General features: G+C 34.0%; 4 protein-coding genes across 5 annotated transcripts in view; 2 read left to right on the forward strand and 2 right to left on the reverse strand.

Annotated features, from left to right (window-relative positions):
• The first annotated feature begins 1,325 nt into the window (after nt 1-1,325).
• LOC139100398 (cuticle protein 19-like) lies at nt 1,326-1,760 on the forward strand. Its single transcript, XM_070653013.1, has one exon. The coding sequence runs from the start codon at nt 1,341-1,343 to the stop codon at nt 1,758-1,760; it is 420 nt and encodes a 139-aa protein (XP_070509114.1). The 5' UTR covers nt 1,326-1,340.
• A 1,815-nt stretch (nt 1,761-3,575) lies between these two features.
• On the reverse strand, nt 3,576-4,029 carry LOC139100181 (cuticle protein 19-like). Its single transcript, XM_070652787.1, has one exon. The coding sequence runs from the start codon at nt 4,001-4,003 to the stop codon at nt 3,641-3,643; it is 363 nt and encodes a 120-aa protein (XP_070508888.1). The 5' UTR covers nt 4,004-4,029; the 3' UTR covers nt 3,576-3,640.
• Nucleotides 4,030-4,218: 189 nt separating this feature from the next.
• Nucleotides 4,219-4,704, forward strand: LOC139100179 (cuticle protein 19-like). Its single transcript, XM_070652785.1, has one exon. It carries the CDS (start codon nt 4,234-4,236, stop codon nt 4,660-4,662), a length of 429 nt encoding a protein of 142 aa, XP_070508886.1. The 5' UTR covers nt 4,219-4,233; the 3' UTR covers nt 4,663-4,704.
• Nucleotides 4,705-8,715: 4,011 nt separating this feature from the next.
• SP1173 (major facilitator superfamily domain-containing protein SP1173) overlaps nt 8,716-13,984 on the reverse strand; it is a 33,159-nt gene continuing 27,890 nt past the window's right edge. For both annotated transcript variants that reach the window (XM_070652771.1, XM_070652770.1), the window contains 3 exons: nt 12,338-13,099; nt 11,482-11,947; nt 8,716-11,037 (listed from right to left, as the gene is read on the reverse strand). In XM_070652771.1, the coding sequence (XP_070508872.1) occupies nt 10,152-11,037; nt 11,482-11,947; nt 12,338-13,099 (2,114 nt within the window). In that variant the 3' untranslated portion in view covers nt 8,716-10,151. The remainder of the gene's footprint in view (nt 11,038-11,481; nt 11,948-12,337; nt 13,100-13,984) is intronic.

The following is a 13,984-nucleotide window of genomic DNA, read 5'->3' on the forward strand; positions in this document are numbered from 1 at the left end:
AATATTTCGACTCTAATGCATTTTACTCTCAACAAGTTTCTAGAATTTCCAGTAGTGTCCAAAAGGTGCCAGTTTCAAATCGATCTCAAAACGTAGCAGTGTCAACTAGCACTCAAAATGTCGCAGTATCAGGTCGTCGATTTCATCCTTATCCTACGAATCAACAACGTTGTAACGAGGAGACAACTATTCGTGCTATCAGAAATTTGGAAAGCCAACTGGTAACTACTAATAACAAGTTGAACGATATATTACAAGAAAGATCGATTAAGGAACAAAACAGCGAGGAAATGTTAAGGAACACTGCCTTACAAAATCAGGTTTACGTGAATAGTCAACGGCAAGTACCATGGATGGATCATAAACACTTAAATTCCTTACAGTGCTTACCTACTAATTCTAATCCACCTCATACATTTTTTCCTATTAATCAGCAAATGTCTCGAATGACTTCAATCAATCCAATTTTGAATGCTCAAATAGGTAACAATACGAATTTTCCTTTTTATTTTTATTATCCATATAATCAATTTTAATTAAAATAAAATTTTGTGGCGCGGGGTGTGTTGAAAATTTTCTCGTTATAAAAAAATTTGAAATTTATTAAATTTACATATCGAATTTACACATGGATTAAGAAATTCTTGAAGGATTAAAATTTAAATCCAACAAAAAATTAGGGTGTTAACTGTGTGGTGAATTTTCTTAAGAGTGAATTGAGAAAGATAGCATCGTGATTTTTTTTATTAATCATTAAAGATTAATTAATCTATCAGATTATAGCAAAAGGATATAAGTTGAGAAGTTTTACGGATAGAAGAAAAGTAAGGAACTGAAATTTTGATAATTTAGGGAAAATAAATGAAATAATTAATTACGAACAGGTTAATTGAATCTATCAGAACAAAGGACAAGTTTAGGGAAGAGGAATTAAGAGGAATTAAGAGGAAAGAAGAGGAAGTAATTTCTGGAAAGGAAAGGATAATAATTAAGGAAGTAAGGAGGAAAATTTGAGGAAAATTAAGACACACCCTTCCCATTTGAAGATAGAACAAAGGTTTTTTCTTGCCATATCTGTTGCAGGTTCAAAAAACGAAGATCCGTAAGTACTATAAATTTTTATTTCAGCTAGTGATATTTTGAAAGCTGAATAAAGTAGACTAAGAAGATAAATTTTCATGAAATATTCCAAATTAAATTTTTTTTAATAATTTTGTAAAAAAAAGTAACAGCACCAATTGCTATTCGTACTCAATTTTGAGTTGAATTTTTGAGTATAAAAGCTTCAAGTTCTTGCAGTTCTTCATTCAATCAGTTCCAATAATTCAAAGTGAAATAAAATGAATTCAATCAAATTGACAGTCGCAATTGCATTCATTGCAGTCGTCTCAGCTGGTTCAGTGAGTTATGTCAAGAGATCAGATGGATATGGAAGTGGATCAGCATGGGGAGCAATTGATGGCAGTGCTGATACTGGTGTATGGAATGGTGAATACAAAGGAGATTATTATGCATATCCAGCATACAAATTTGAATATGGAGTTAATGATCCACACACACATGATCACAAGAGTCAATGGGAAATGAGAGACGGTGATGTTGTTAAGGGCGAATACACTTTGGATGAAGCTGATGGAACTAAACGTATTGTTAAATATCATGCTGATGGAAAGACTGGATTTCATGCACATGTTGAACGTATTGGACATGCTCATCATGACAATCATTATGGAAATGGTGCTGGATTTGGTGGTTATTAAGTTTGAGGACATGAAAATTAGGGAAAATATGCCAAAAATGTTGAGTTGTTGTTAAAAATTTGAAAAATAAAGCAAAGAATTTAAAGGAATTTAAAAAAATTCAGTTTATTATTAATCCACAGCTGGAAGTTGACCTTTCCATAAATACCTGAGTCGACTTCTAGGTTTGATTACTTTAAGAAAAGCTTCAGAATTTCCAAACCATTTTCCGAGCACATTTGCGAACAGCTTTGCACAAAACCACAACCTTGACATTGTTCGATATTATTTCGCATATAAATTTATCGACCAAATGTTACGCACCACTAAATTTTTACTGTAGCTTTTAATTGGAATTGTTATTTGCATTTATTGGTCGCGAAATTCATGTTTTTATTGAACTAAAGTGCAAAATTATTAGTTTTGTTGCTTATATGCCTTATGTACACGAATGTAGTAACACTAGACACAAACATGCGAATTTTATTTCAAAATTTTACTTTCTTTTCAACTACAGATGGAGCTAATGTCGAGAACTTAATGGAAATTTCGTAATTTTCATAGTTTTTCACATAAAAGTTATAGATTAACTTAATAATGCCTTAATGTTGTCAATAAACAAGTTAAGACCTGAATCTCAAAACTTTGTCAAAAATCTCAGTTTTTGTTTATGTTGTGAATCTCAGTTTTGGTATCCTGAGGACTATAAAAAGGACAAAATTTGAACAATTTCATCATTCGAGTTCAAAACTTAACAACAAAAATATCAACAAATCCTCAAAATCAAGTCAAACACAACAAAAAGTCGTAAAATGCCTTCAAAATTACTAACAATGAAGAACTCAAAATATGAAGTAATTAAGACTTTAGATGCACAGCCTGGCTCATCGGAAAATTGTTTGAAAATTCTCAAACTTGCTAAAGTCGAAATTCCATCCAAAATCACCAGAAAGAGGAAAAATTGTGATGTTCTTGTGTCAGAAAAGCCACAAAAGATTCAAAGAAGAAGTGAAAGATTGATGACAGCATCTAAAACCTCGAATAAACCTAACACAGCAGTCGACAAATCAACATCGAAGATCCAGTCAGCACAACGATCTAAATCCTCGATTTTTCAGCTATCTGCTGTCACAAAAATAAGTTATGAAGCAACTGTAATCTCACCAGAACCTGCAACAGCCGAGGATGTCAAAGAGATCAGCAGAAGACCAATAAAAATTGTAATTCGAAGGCTGAATAAAGACAAAGTTCCGAAAAACACAAAGGCAGTCAGCATACCCAATAAAAATGACGATTCCAACGAAGATGATGCATCAAAGTACGAAATAGTGAAGGAATCAGATTTGAAGCCATCGGAACTAACCGTTACGAAAAAGAACAGCTCAAAGTCCAAAAAGATCAAACTGTTAGCACCGAAATTGAAAAAAGTCACAACAACTGACACAGAAGCAGCTTCAATAAGTTCTCAAGTTCCAAACATTAAGCAAGAGGAGATATCCGTTAATGAGACTGAAAGTAAAACCAACGAGCCATTGCCAGAACCTGAAATTCAATACACAATTGAAAATGTTTCAAAACTGAACTTCCTCAGTATGCTGAACCTAAATCCACCAAAACCGACAACAGATGAACCAAAATCAGTGCCAATTCGGAGATTTCATTTCTTAAGAAGTAAAAATCAACAAAATCAAATTAGAAAATAAGTTAAGAATTAACAGACGAAAGCCTAGTGGCAGGACATGTACAATATTGACGAAACTTGTTAAAAAAAATATTTGTTAAAAAGTTAAAATTTGACGTTGTAAATAAATCTTAAAAATATTAAATCCAGTTCTTTTCATTTTAAATTTAGTTTTCAGATTTTATTGACTTAAAGCTGCATTTCAGCACATTTTAAAGCCTTAGTAATGATATCCATAATGATTATCATGATGAGCATGTCCAATACGTTCAACATGTGCATGAAATCCAGTCTTTGCATCAGCATGATATTTAACAAGACGTTTAGTTCCATCAGCTTCATCCAAAGTGTATTCGCCCTTAACAACATCACCGTCTCTCATTTCCCATTGACTCTTGTGATCATGTGTGTGTGGATCATTAACTCCATATTCAAATTTGTATGATGGATAATGGAAGTAATCCTTGCCATAATGATCATCATGTCCTGCAATATTGTGATCATGTCGTAAGACATAACTTGATCCATGTCCATAAGCTGACACAGCAGCGATGAGAAGTGCAAATGCAAAAATTGTTTTCATTTTTTTTTTTGTTACTTGTTGACTGACTGAATTGAAACTGATGTCGATTGAGTATTGAACTTGGTATTTTATAGTTTGGAACTGACGCAATCTAGCCGCACTTTTGTAACACGCATTAAGTTTAATTTTATTAGCACCAATTGCTATTCGTACTCAATTTTTGAGTATAAAAGCTTCAAGTTGTTGCAGTTCTTCATTCAATCAGTTCCAATAATTCAAAGTGAAATAAAATGAATTCAATCAAATTGACAGTCGCAATTGCATTCATTGCAGTCGTCTCAGCTGGTTCAGTGAGTTATGTCAAGAGATCAGATGGATATGGAAGTGGATCAGCATGGGGAACAATTGATAGCAGTGCTGATACTGGTGTATGGAATGGTGAATACAAAGGAGATTATTATGCATATCCAGCATACAAATTTGAATATGGAGTTAATGATCCACACACACATGATCACAAGAGTCAATGGGAAATGAGAGACGGTGATGTTGTTAAGGGCGAATACACTTTGGATGAAGCTGATGGAACTAAACGTATTGTTAAATATCATGCTGATGGAAAGACTGGATTCCATGCACATGTTGAACGTATTGGACATGCTCATCATGATAAATATTATGCTGGTTATGGATATGGTGCTGGATTCGGTGGTTACTGAGTTGAAAATTTGTAAAAAATAAATTTTCGTAAAAAATTTAAATTTATTGTTTATTATTGCTTAGTTTTCAGGTATTTCGATTCCATTGCAATCAATTGCATGAAATGTTTTTGCAAAAAGAAGTCAGTTTCATGTAAACAAAAGGAGAACAATTACTCGCGAATTAAGCTGTGGACATCAGCACTTAAATAAAATACAGCAAGTGAGAATAACTGCAAATAATGTGAAGGAAAACATGTGCAGAAGTAAATCACTCAATCTGACTAGCTGAGAAAATGAAAATCCACACAAAATTATCTCGGAATTAATTTAAAGTGACAGAATTTTATGTAAACAGATGCGTAAATGGAAGCAATTTTTGTGCTGCAATTCAGGCAAAATTGACTTTAAATTCAATTTTATTTGACAGGTAAGCTTGGATTTTTGTGGGTTAATGTCCAAACTGCTTTGACTCAATTTAACCATAATTTTCAGTCATTGTGACATTATTGACTGCATTTGGACTTCCTATTACATCAATTCCGAATAAAAATGACACAAGATACTTCGATATTGCCAAAATTGTCTGCTTGAAGATGCTTGGAGAACTAGTCTGTCGTACTGCACGTATTGAACTGTCTTGATTAACTAATTTGCTGCTGCTGATTTTCTTATTTGAACTTTTGTCTTTAAAACTTGATGGCATACTCATAATTTGTGTTACACCATCGCCAATGTTACCAGACATGAACTTTTTAACGGAATCAAATATTGTGTCAACTGGAAAATGTTTGAAAATTTACTTTGTGGTCGGAGTTAGACACAGAATACGCCATAAACTTACTTTTGTCGTCACTAAATCCAATATTAAAAGTCACCAAAATAATGAAAAAAATCTTGAGCATGATGATAAACAGTTGAACTTTTCGAACTAAACTTTTCATACAAAATAATCGGAAAATTAATTTCAAATGGGGCTATTCACTTATTATGTAACGTACTCTGAGGAGTTGGAGATGAAGGGGAAGAAGGGAGAAAGGGGAGATAATGGGGAGACTTGGACTAAGACTAGGATTGGAACTGAGAGTAGGATCGGAGACTCCAACGGAGACGAACGAAGAGAGTAGGATTCAGACTAGGACTGAGACAGGGACTATGAGTTGGATAGAGTCGAAGAGAGACAAAGGAGAGGATAGAGGACAGAAGAGACTTCAAAAAGTAGATATTCCATAATATATGAACGATCCCAATCCAAATCAATCAGATTAGATCTAAGAAATTAGTCATTAAATTGTTCTAGTAGTTATTTCATATCAAGTTGAATGTCATTTGATTAATTAGTGATAATGTGCCATGAAAACTATTCGAGAACATCAACATACGAATACCGTCCACTGTATAAACAGCTCTTTCTGTATTAAATTCCAAGCCATCCTCTTTTGAGCGTTTCACATAAGATGAATGATCACTCACTAAGTATCAAAATGATTAAGCATCATCATGTGCAAATAAAAATGATAAATTGGACACAGGAAGAAACAATTTTCATTTTCATGGTCATCTCGTCGAGTCAAATCATTGGATGGATTTTTCAATCAGAGTTGGGTATCTGAGGGAACATATATGATTAATCCGACAGTAGACCTCCATGCCAGTCTATCCATTTCGAATAAATTCTTCAATTTGCTGGGTTTTATCGACACCAAAACACCAAACTTCTTGATATTTTCCCCAAAATGACTTCTTCCTACCCCAAAGCACAAACAACCTCCAAACTTACCCTGTTTCCTATACGAGACGATCATTTTCACCGTAGACACATAAAAAAATCTTCTAATATTTTCGTAGTGACAAAAAAATCATGTATTTAGATTTTACAAAATGTCTTGTTTGACTTGAAAGAATTTGTGATGAAAGATTGACAGATTAATAGTCTTTTGAGTGTGGTCTGGGACATGAATTGGCAGTAAAATGCTTCCCATTTGTATTTTGAAGATGAAATTGTCGTTGATTTTGTTTGAAAATTGAGAAGAAATGCTGAATTGTTTTGTTGAAATTTGAGGGTATTGTGATGAGTCAGGGTTGGATTAGTAGATTAAAAACGATGTCAAATTTATGACCAAATTTTGTCAATTTTTCAGCCGAATTTAGTCAATTTTAATTATATTGTTATCCGATGGATAACAAAAAACTGTCATTTATCCGCTTAATTAAACTACAAAACCTGACTCATCAGTACAAATCCCCATCAAACCCATCAAATCCCCCTTCCTTCTAAATTTCCACATCCAACTCAGGAAGTACGCACAACATAAGTATCTAAACTCATAAAAATCAACAAAACATTTTCTCACAGGTACAAAGATGAAAGTAAAAAACTTAAATAAGAAGCATCTTGTTAGTGACATTGACCATTAACATTTTATTCAGCATATTAAATTACTTTAATTTTCACTTGCGTAAGTCTTAATTTTTTGTTTAAAATTAGAACGTAAAATTGCAGCTGACAATAAATTTTACAATGTTTTAAATAAATATTGAGCATAATTGAGTATATTGATGAGAAACAGATGGACTGAGTGGTTTACGATATTGTTGAGTGTTTTAAATTCAGGAAAGGAACATTGAGCAACACTAATTAGATGATAGATCCAAATATCTGGCTCTAGGTTGACGTCGCACTGATTTGGGGTCAGATTGGGACACCATGGTAGAGTCACACTGACCGGGTGATGGACTGGAGCAGAGTTGGCCATAAAAAGGTTGAAATTGGCAGAAAACTGGCTGAATTTGACTAAGAAATTGATAAATTTTGACCGGAAGTTGACAAAATTTGACCAAAAAATTGGCATGAAAATTGACTGTCATATTCTGCCATTTTTCCAATAAAATTCTACACAACAGCTTAAAAATCTCAAAGAAAAACTCAATTTTTCCTACAAATTTTCCTTTGTTTCCCTCAAATCATTGTCATTTTATTGTCTTTTCGTACCTTTACAGTGACTAACTTAAACACAAAATATTTTTATTTATTTTTACACACACAATTTTGTTCTCAAAAATACAAATTTTCCATCAGGTCACTCTGTGGCTACATATTTTTTCTTATTTTTTGTGACAATTTCTCGCCTTTCACTCAAGTTTAATTGCGTTTAATAAAAATGTTTGAAGATATTTTGAGCATGCCTTAAAATTCACTAAATAAACTTTACGGCATTCCTTGGAATCGACCATATGAATGCTTTCCTCACCAAGACCAAACAGCCATCGGAATTCCTTAATTGCATCCTGTCCATTTTGATATTTTTTGAGCTGATCAAGGAACGTCTTGACAAGTGTCATGTCCAGTTCCTTTTCATTGTTAAAATGCTTCTCAATTTGGCCTAAAATTTCAGGCAATGGAACGCAAATGTCGTCTTCGGTCTCTGTTGATGCCATAATGACTTGTGGACTGCTTGAGGTGTAATTAGTAACTGATGAGTTTTACTTCTGTTCATATGAAAATGTATAAAATGTTTATGTGAATGAGAAAGTATTTTTGTGCGTAAATTGAGAAGATTTTTTTGTGAAAAAATTGAGAATTTAGTGAGTTACTGTATTTTGGGATGGAAGCTGTGAAGAAGGGGATTTTAGAAGGATTTCATATAAATAGTGGATAAGATAAACTAGGACTGGATTATCAAGTTACACGAGATATCTTAAGTTGCATGAATAGACAAGCCTCTCTATTCCTCATTCAGCCCAAGGGTGCCTAAGATAGGATGAAGTGGAGTAACTTAGGATAGTCCTGCTTACCTGGGTAGGGTAGGGTAGGTTATCCAGAAAAGAGTAGAATATCCTGAAAGGGAAAGTAATCCTGGGATGTATGGGATATCGTGGGAAGGGTAGAATATCCCAAGTAGGGTATGGTTCAAATGCCGAATAATGTTTGGTAGGATATCCCGGGTAATTTAAAATACCGGTTCCAGAAGCAAAATTAAAGAGTAGGGACCCCAACCTCGATTGGGGTCAACTCCTGCAAAACCCAAACAGCATGAAAAAATCATCAAAGATTCAATAAAAACACATTTAATGTTAATTTTCATTTTTTATTTTATTTTAATCTATTTGTTGAAGTTTTTAATAAGCTCAAAAATTTGTATAACATTCATTTGATTCTTTTTGTAAGTTTGTGATTATTAATAAAAATATTTCTATTGGTTTTCGAAGGAAACATCAATTATATCCGACCCTATTGCGACATGGCTCTAGTATAAGTCCAGATTCCATGAAATTCAGTCTCATGTCAGAGTTAAGTCGGTCTAGAATCGGATTTTCGGCAATTTTTTCCTCCCAATTTCTTCCTACATTTCTTTAGATGTATTGAGTCAAATGAAGACCTGTCTGCATCCTTTTCTGATGTATTTTAAATCTCTGAACATGAAAATTTTAAACATTTTATATTAAAAAATAAGGAAATCTCTTTTTAAGCGTGATTTGAAGGCCCCACAATTCTTATACTTGTTTCTACTACTTGTTTTAGTGTCATTAATATCCATACAAATTGGTATGGTTCATTGTTTTATTCCTCAGCATGCTAATCAGCTCTGAACTTTTAAGAAAGCACAAAAGGCATGCAATTTTTCATAAACTTTCCCGAGCAGTGCAGTGTGGTTTATAGGACACAGCTGCGTAGCCGTATTAACAGTAAGACATGAAGTTGCCGTGTCGGATTGACTGTGCTGCTCGGCATTTAATTTTAAACTTTTTTTTTCAATAAAATCATAAATTTTAATTTTTTATTCAAAAACTCAAAATTTTAAATTTTTTTTATAAAAATTCAATTAAATTAAAATTATAATTTTTTTTTAAATTTAAATCAGAAATTTTATTTCCAAATTATTTTACAAATTTTGGTAATTTTTTATAAAATAATATTTAATTTTATTCAAAAAATACACTTTTAATGACTATCATGAACTTGTTGAAAACTTAAAATTTGTTTATTTTCCTTTTTTAAAGCTTAATTAAAATATTTTAAATCTTTTTTATGTTAATTTGTATTTTTAAAGCACTTAATTATTTCAAAGATCATTATTATTCGTTTAGTTAAATTTTTCGATGCTGAAAATTGTTTAATTTGGATTTTTTTGACTTTTGTAAATTAAAAATTAAATTTTTTGAAATTTTTAAAAACTAAAATTAATATTTTTTGAGTTTTAAAAACCAAAATTTGACTTTTTTGAATTTTAAAAACTTTTAAAAAATTCAAAAAATTCAAAAAAATTATTTAAATTCCAAAAATCATCAAAACAAATTAAATCAAATCCCAAATCTTTGAAAAATCGATTCAAAAAATTAAAAACCGTTACAAAATTCAATCTTTTTTCAAAAAAGACAACAAAAAAAAATCTTTTCAATTAATTTCCATCCTTAATAACTAATAAAAAATTAATGTTCGATGACTGTTTAAAGTTTGCACAAATTTAAATTGAACTCTAAAAGAAGATGAAAAATAAAACTCAAAAAATTTAATACCGGAAGTAGCCTTTGCGACTTCTTTCATCATGAAACACACGTTGTGGTGAGACATTTGTGTCTGTATTGGAACCCAATCTATTCGTTGGTACATGATAATATGGCAGCAGTATGCAATGGTAAATTGTAAAGTATATAATAGCTGCAATGCATGCAATTGTAGCACCAACTGTATAAATAGCATGAAAATCATTCAATTCAGCTGTCTTATAATCTTCTGGTTCCGGATATACAGCCTTATTGTCAGCAATGATGGATGTACCAAAAATGAATCCAATAGCACGTCCTAATGCAAAAAACAAGATGACAAGCAGGCCCTGACCCAATGCCAAGAATTTCTTTGGAATTAAGTGACGTGTGAAGAGGATCAGTGCAAGCCATGGAAGGTAGAATGACAATGGTTCCAATAATTCAAATAGTGATGACAAGTGATCATATGGATAATAGTAAAGTCCAGCAAATCTCAATGCAAAGCTCACAAAAGCCAGAATGAAAATATTTGAATGTCCTAAATAGTCAACAATCATTTCGCCATTCCAGATTATTGGCGTTGCAATTAAAGCTCCAATAATGTAAACAAATGCCTTGGTTCTCCATAAATCTCCAGCCAGAACTAAATCAGGTATCTCTACTGGAACAGTTCCATTCAAAGCAGTTGCATTCAAAGGCGTTTCAGGCACAACAATATTAAACTCAATTAAATCAATTGAAAAGAGATGACGATAAGCTTCTTGGATGTGCCATAATCCACCGAGGATGAATGCTACAGTTACGATTGCTGCAATGACCCATTTGTAGCGTTTTAAGGCTGACATTGGAATTGCGAGCATTCCGCACTTTGTGTGCCACCACCAATCGGATGGGGTGAGTGGAAGTTTGCTAAAATGGTAAAATAAGGGAATGATTAGTAAATTTGTGGATTAATGCTCTCTCCCAGTTCTCTCTCCCAGTCCTCTCTCTCTGTCCTCTCTCTCTATCCTCTCTCCCTGTCCTCTCTCCAGATCCTCTCTCCCAGCTCTCTCTCTCTATCCTCTCTCCCAGTCCTCTCTCCTGGTCCTCTCTCCCTGTCCTCTCTCCCTGTCCTCTCTCCCTGTCCTCTCTCCCTGTCCTCTCTCCCTGTCCTCTCTCCCTGTCCTCTCTCCCTGTCCTCTCTCCCTGTCCTCTCTCCCTGTCCTCTCTCCTGGTCCTCTCTCCCTGTCCTCTCTCTCTGTCCTCTCTCACTGTCTTCTCTCCCTACCCTCTCTCCTGGTCCTCTCCCTGCTCTCTCAACCATCCCCATTCCCTTCTCTGTCAACTTCATTGCAATTTAGATATAAAACTTACCCAGATAACAACACAACAACAGCACAGATGAACATTGTAATCGAGAAAGTCAAAATTGGAACAAAATATCTATAATCTTGCTCTGCATGATCAATGGTATGATTAATCAATCCAATAAAAGTTGCAAATACAATTAAACCAATTGGATAGAATGCCCATTGTTGTCCAATATTACCACGTCCAACAGATGTTTCACGTGTTGCAATAATTATAGCAATATTAAGGAGCATATGAATAATGACTGGAAATAGTTCAGCAATGACTCTAAGTAGAATATAGACATTGTATGGAATTGTTTGTCCGGTGTATTTATAAGTTCGTTCGATATAACGTAGAATTGATTCCTTTTCAAATGGATTACTGATGTGACATTCAACGGCTGGTGTGCATGTATAGTTTGATCTAATTTTATGGATGACTTCCATCCATTTGATTTGTTGTTCTGGAACGTGACAATTGAAGCTTTCTAAAATGATAATTGAAAATTTGGGTTAATAATGGAATTAGATAGGAGTTTGCCTGTATGGACTCCAGGTAGACATAGGGATTTACTCCAGGGGAGAGGTATGCACCGAGGTAAATGGAACTTTTAGGTTATGTACAATACAAAAAAGCAGGACAATTGGATTCGGCAGTGTTCTAAATCAACCGCATCGGGGTAACTGAGTTCCGCCCCGGGGTCATTGAGATCCGAAGGAGTAACTGAGACCCGCCCGCGGTAACTGAAGTCTGCCTCGGGGTAACTGAGTTCCGCATGGGGGTAACTAAGATCTGCTCCGGGGTAAATGAGATCAGCTCCGGGGTAACTGAGACCTGCTCTAGGGTAAATAAGATAGACTCTAGAACCTCAACTTACCTAATGGATGCTTGCACCAATCCTCATTAAACTCATTAATCTGACTGTCGTCCCATTTGGCAGCTTTAACATCCGGCAATACGATGACACTTTCATTAAGATATACATGACAATGTCCAAATTCAGTGTTTGTCAAGCATATATGTGGTGGTGGAATTAACGGTGATGATGTTGGTGATATAAGTGCTGCTGGTTCAGGACCAAGTTCAGGACCTGGTGTAAGTTCTGAATAGTCATAATCAGCTGATGTATTTTCATCAGAATCAACCTGACTTGATTTTGTGTCTGTTGACTTGTTTGGATCTTCTTGTAATTTTGATCGTTGTGAAAAATCTTTAAAATTTTCTGGTGTTTCGCATGTGTATGAGCACTTAATAAGCTTCAATTCACCGGTTAGACCTTCCAAATTCTTACATTGTCCATCAGTTAAATCCTTTCGGGCATAAATATATCCGCCATTGTCACGACATGAAAATGTAACTGAATCATCGCTATCAACTTCCTTCATTTGACCTGGACTGATAAGGAGCAATGAACCAAAGAAGACACCAGCAAGGATGAAGAAAATGAATAGAAGAATTCGAAGCCATTTGCCATATGCTGATGGTCTTTTGATGGACAATCGATCAAGAATAAATCCAACAATTAATGGACCAATGATTGATACAAGTGCTGATGCAAATGTTATTAAGCGAATGTCGTATCTTGTGAATCCAAGGTATTCCATATGGTGGGGTAGGAAGGCGTACATACATTGGAGAGCTGAAATTGAAAAAGTTGAGGTTTTAGAAATGTTTTAATTGTCGAATTTGGGGATTTTTAGGGATAATTGGTGCTAAGCTAACACTTAGCTAAGCTTTAAAGCCATTGAGTTGAGTACCCTCTTATTGAACCATCCAATAGAACCTTGTCTTATTGAGTCTTGGGACCGAACCCTATCCTATTGAGCCATTTGACCGAACCCTTTATATTGAGCAATTAAGCCGAATTTTTATTATACTTAATAATTTGTTCGACTTCCCCTCATATTTAGCAATTCGGTCGAGTCTCCCCATATTGAATCATTTGATAGAATCTCGTCAAATTGAGCAATGGAACCAAACACACTCATATTGAGCAACATGGTCAAATTTCTCTAATATTTAGCAATTTGGTCGAGTTCTCCCTTATTGAGCCATCAGTTCATGTACATATGCCTACTCAAGAGTCAAGGGTAGACTCCCTTTGTCTCCCTATCCACCCAACATAAGCCCAAGTCCTCCAGTTTCCACCAAACTACTTAATAAAATCATAAACAGCTCTTCTTATGACCCCAAATCCCCATTAATTCTTAATCACATCTTCAACATCTTCTTCATCAGATTTTACAATTTCCAAATCATCAATCCACAATTCCACATGTTGCATCAACTCAACCGTCAAAAGAAAATTTTCTCACTTTTCATGTTATTTTTTCAATCTAGTCTTGTTTTCAATTTAGACGTCTTTTTGGCTTGACGATGAGCGATTTTAATAGCTTTTTGCTATATTTTCATTTCGCGCTTTTCAGAAAAATTTTATTTTTAATGTTTTTTTTTTCTTTCTATTTTTGTGACTGTCGGAAATACCAAAAATAAAGTGAAATGGGGTGAAGAATTTTTTTGTGTG

Source organism: Chironomus tepperi, unplaced genomic scaffold (genome assembly GCF_022539635.2).
Source record: "Chironomus tepperi strain 1889 unplaced genomic scaffold, CSIRO-AGI_Ctep_v1 contig_58, whole genome shotgun sequence".
In the NCBI taxonomy this organism is placed as follows: domain Eukaryota; kingdom Metazoa; phylum Arthropoda; class Insecta; order Diptera; family Chironomidae; genus Chironomus; species Chironomus tepperi.

Coding starts and splice junctions, on each gene's coding strand:
- LOC139100398 (XM_070653013.1), top strand. CDS start 1,341: ATGAATTCAATCAAATTGACAGTCGCAATTGCATTCATTGCAGTCGTC.
- LOC139100181 (XM_070652787.1), bottom strand. CDS start 4,003: ATGAAAACAATTTTTGCATTTGCACTTCTCATCGCTGCTGTGTCAGCT.
- LOC139100179 (XM_070652785.1), top strand. CDS start 4,234: ATGAATTCAATCAAATTGACAGTCGCAATTGCATTCATTGCAGTCGTC.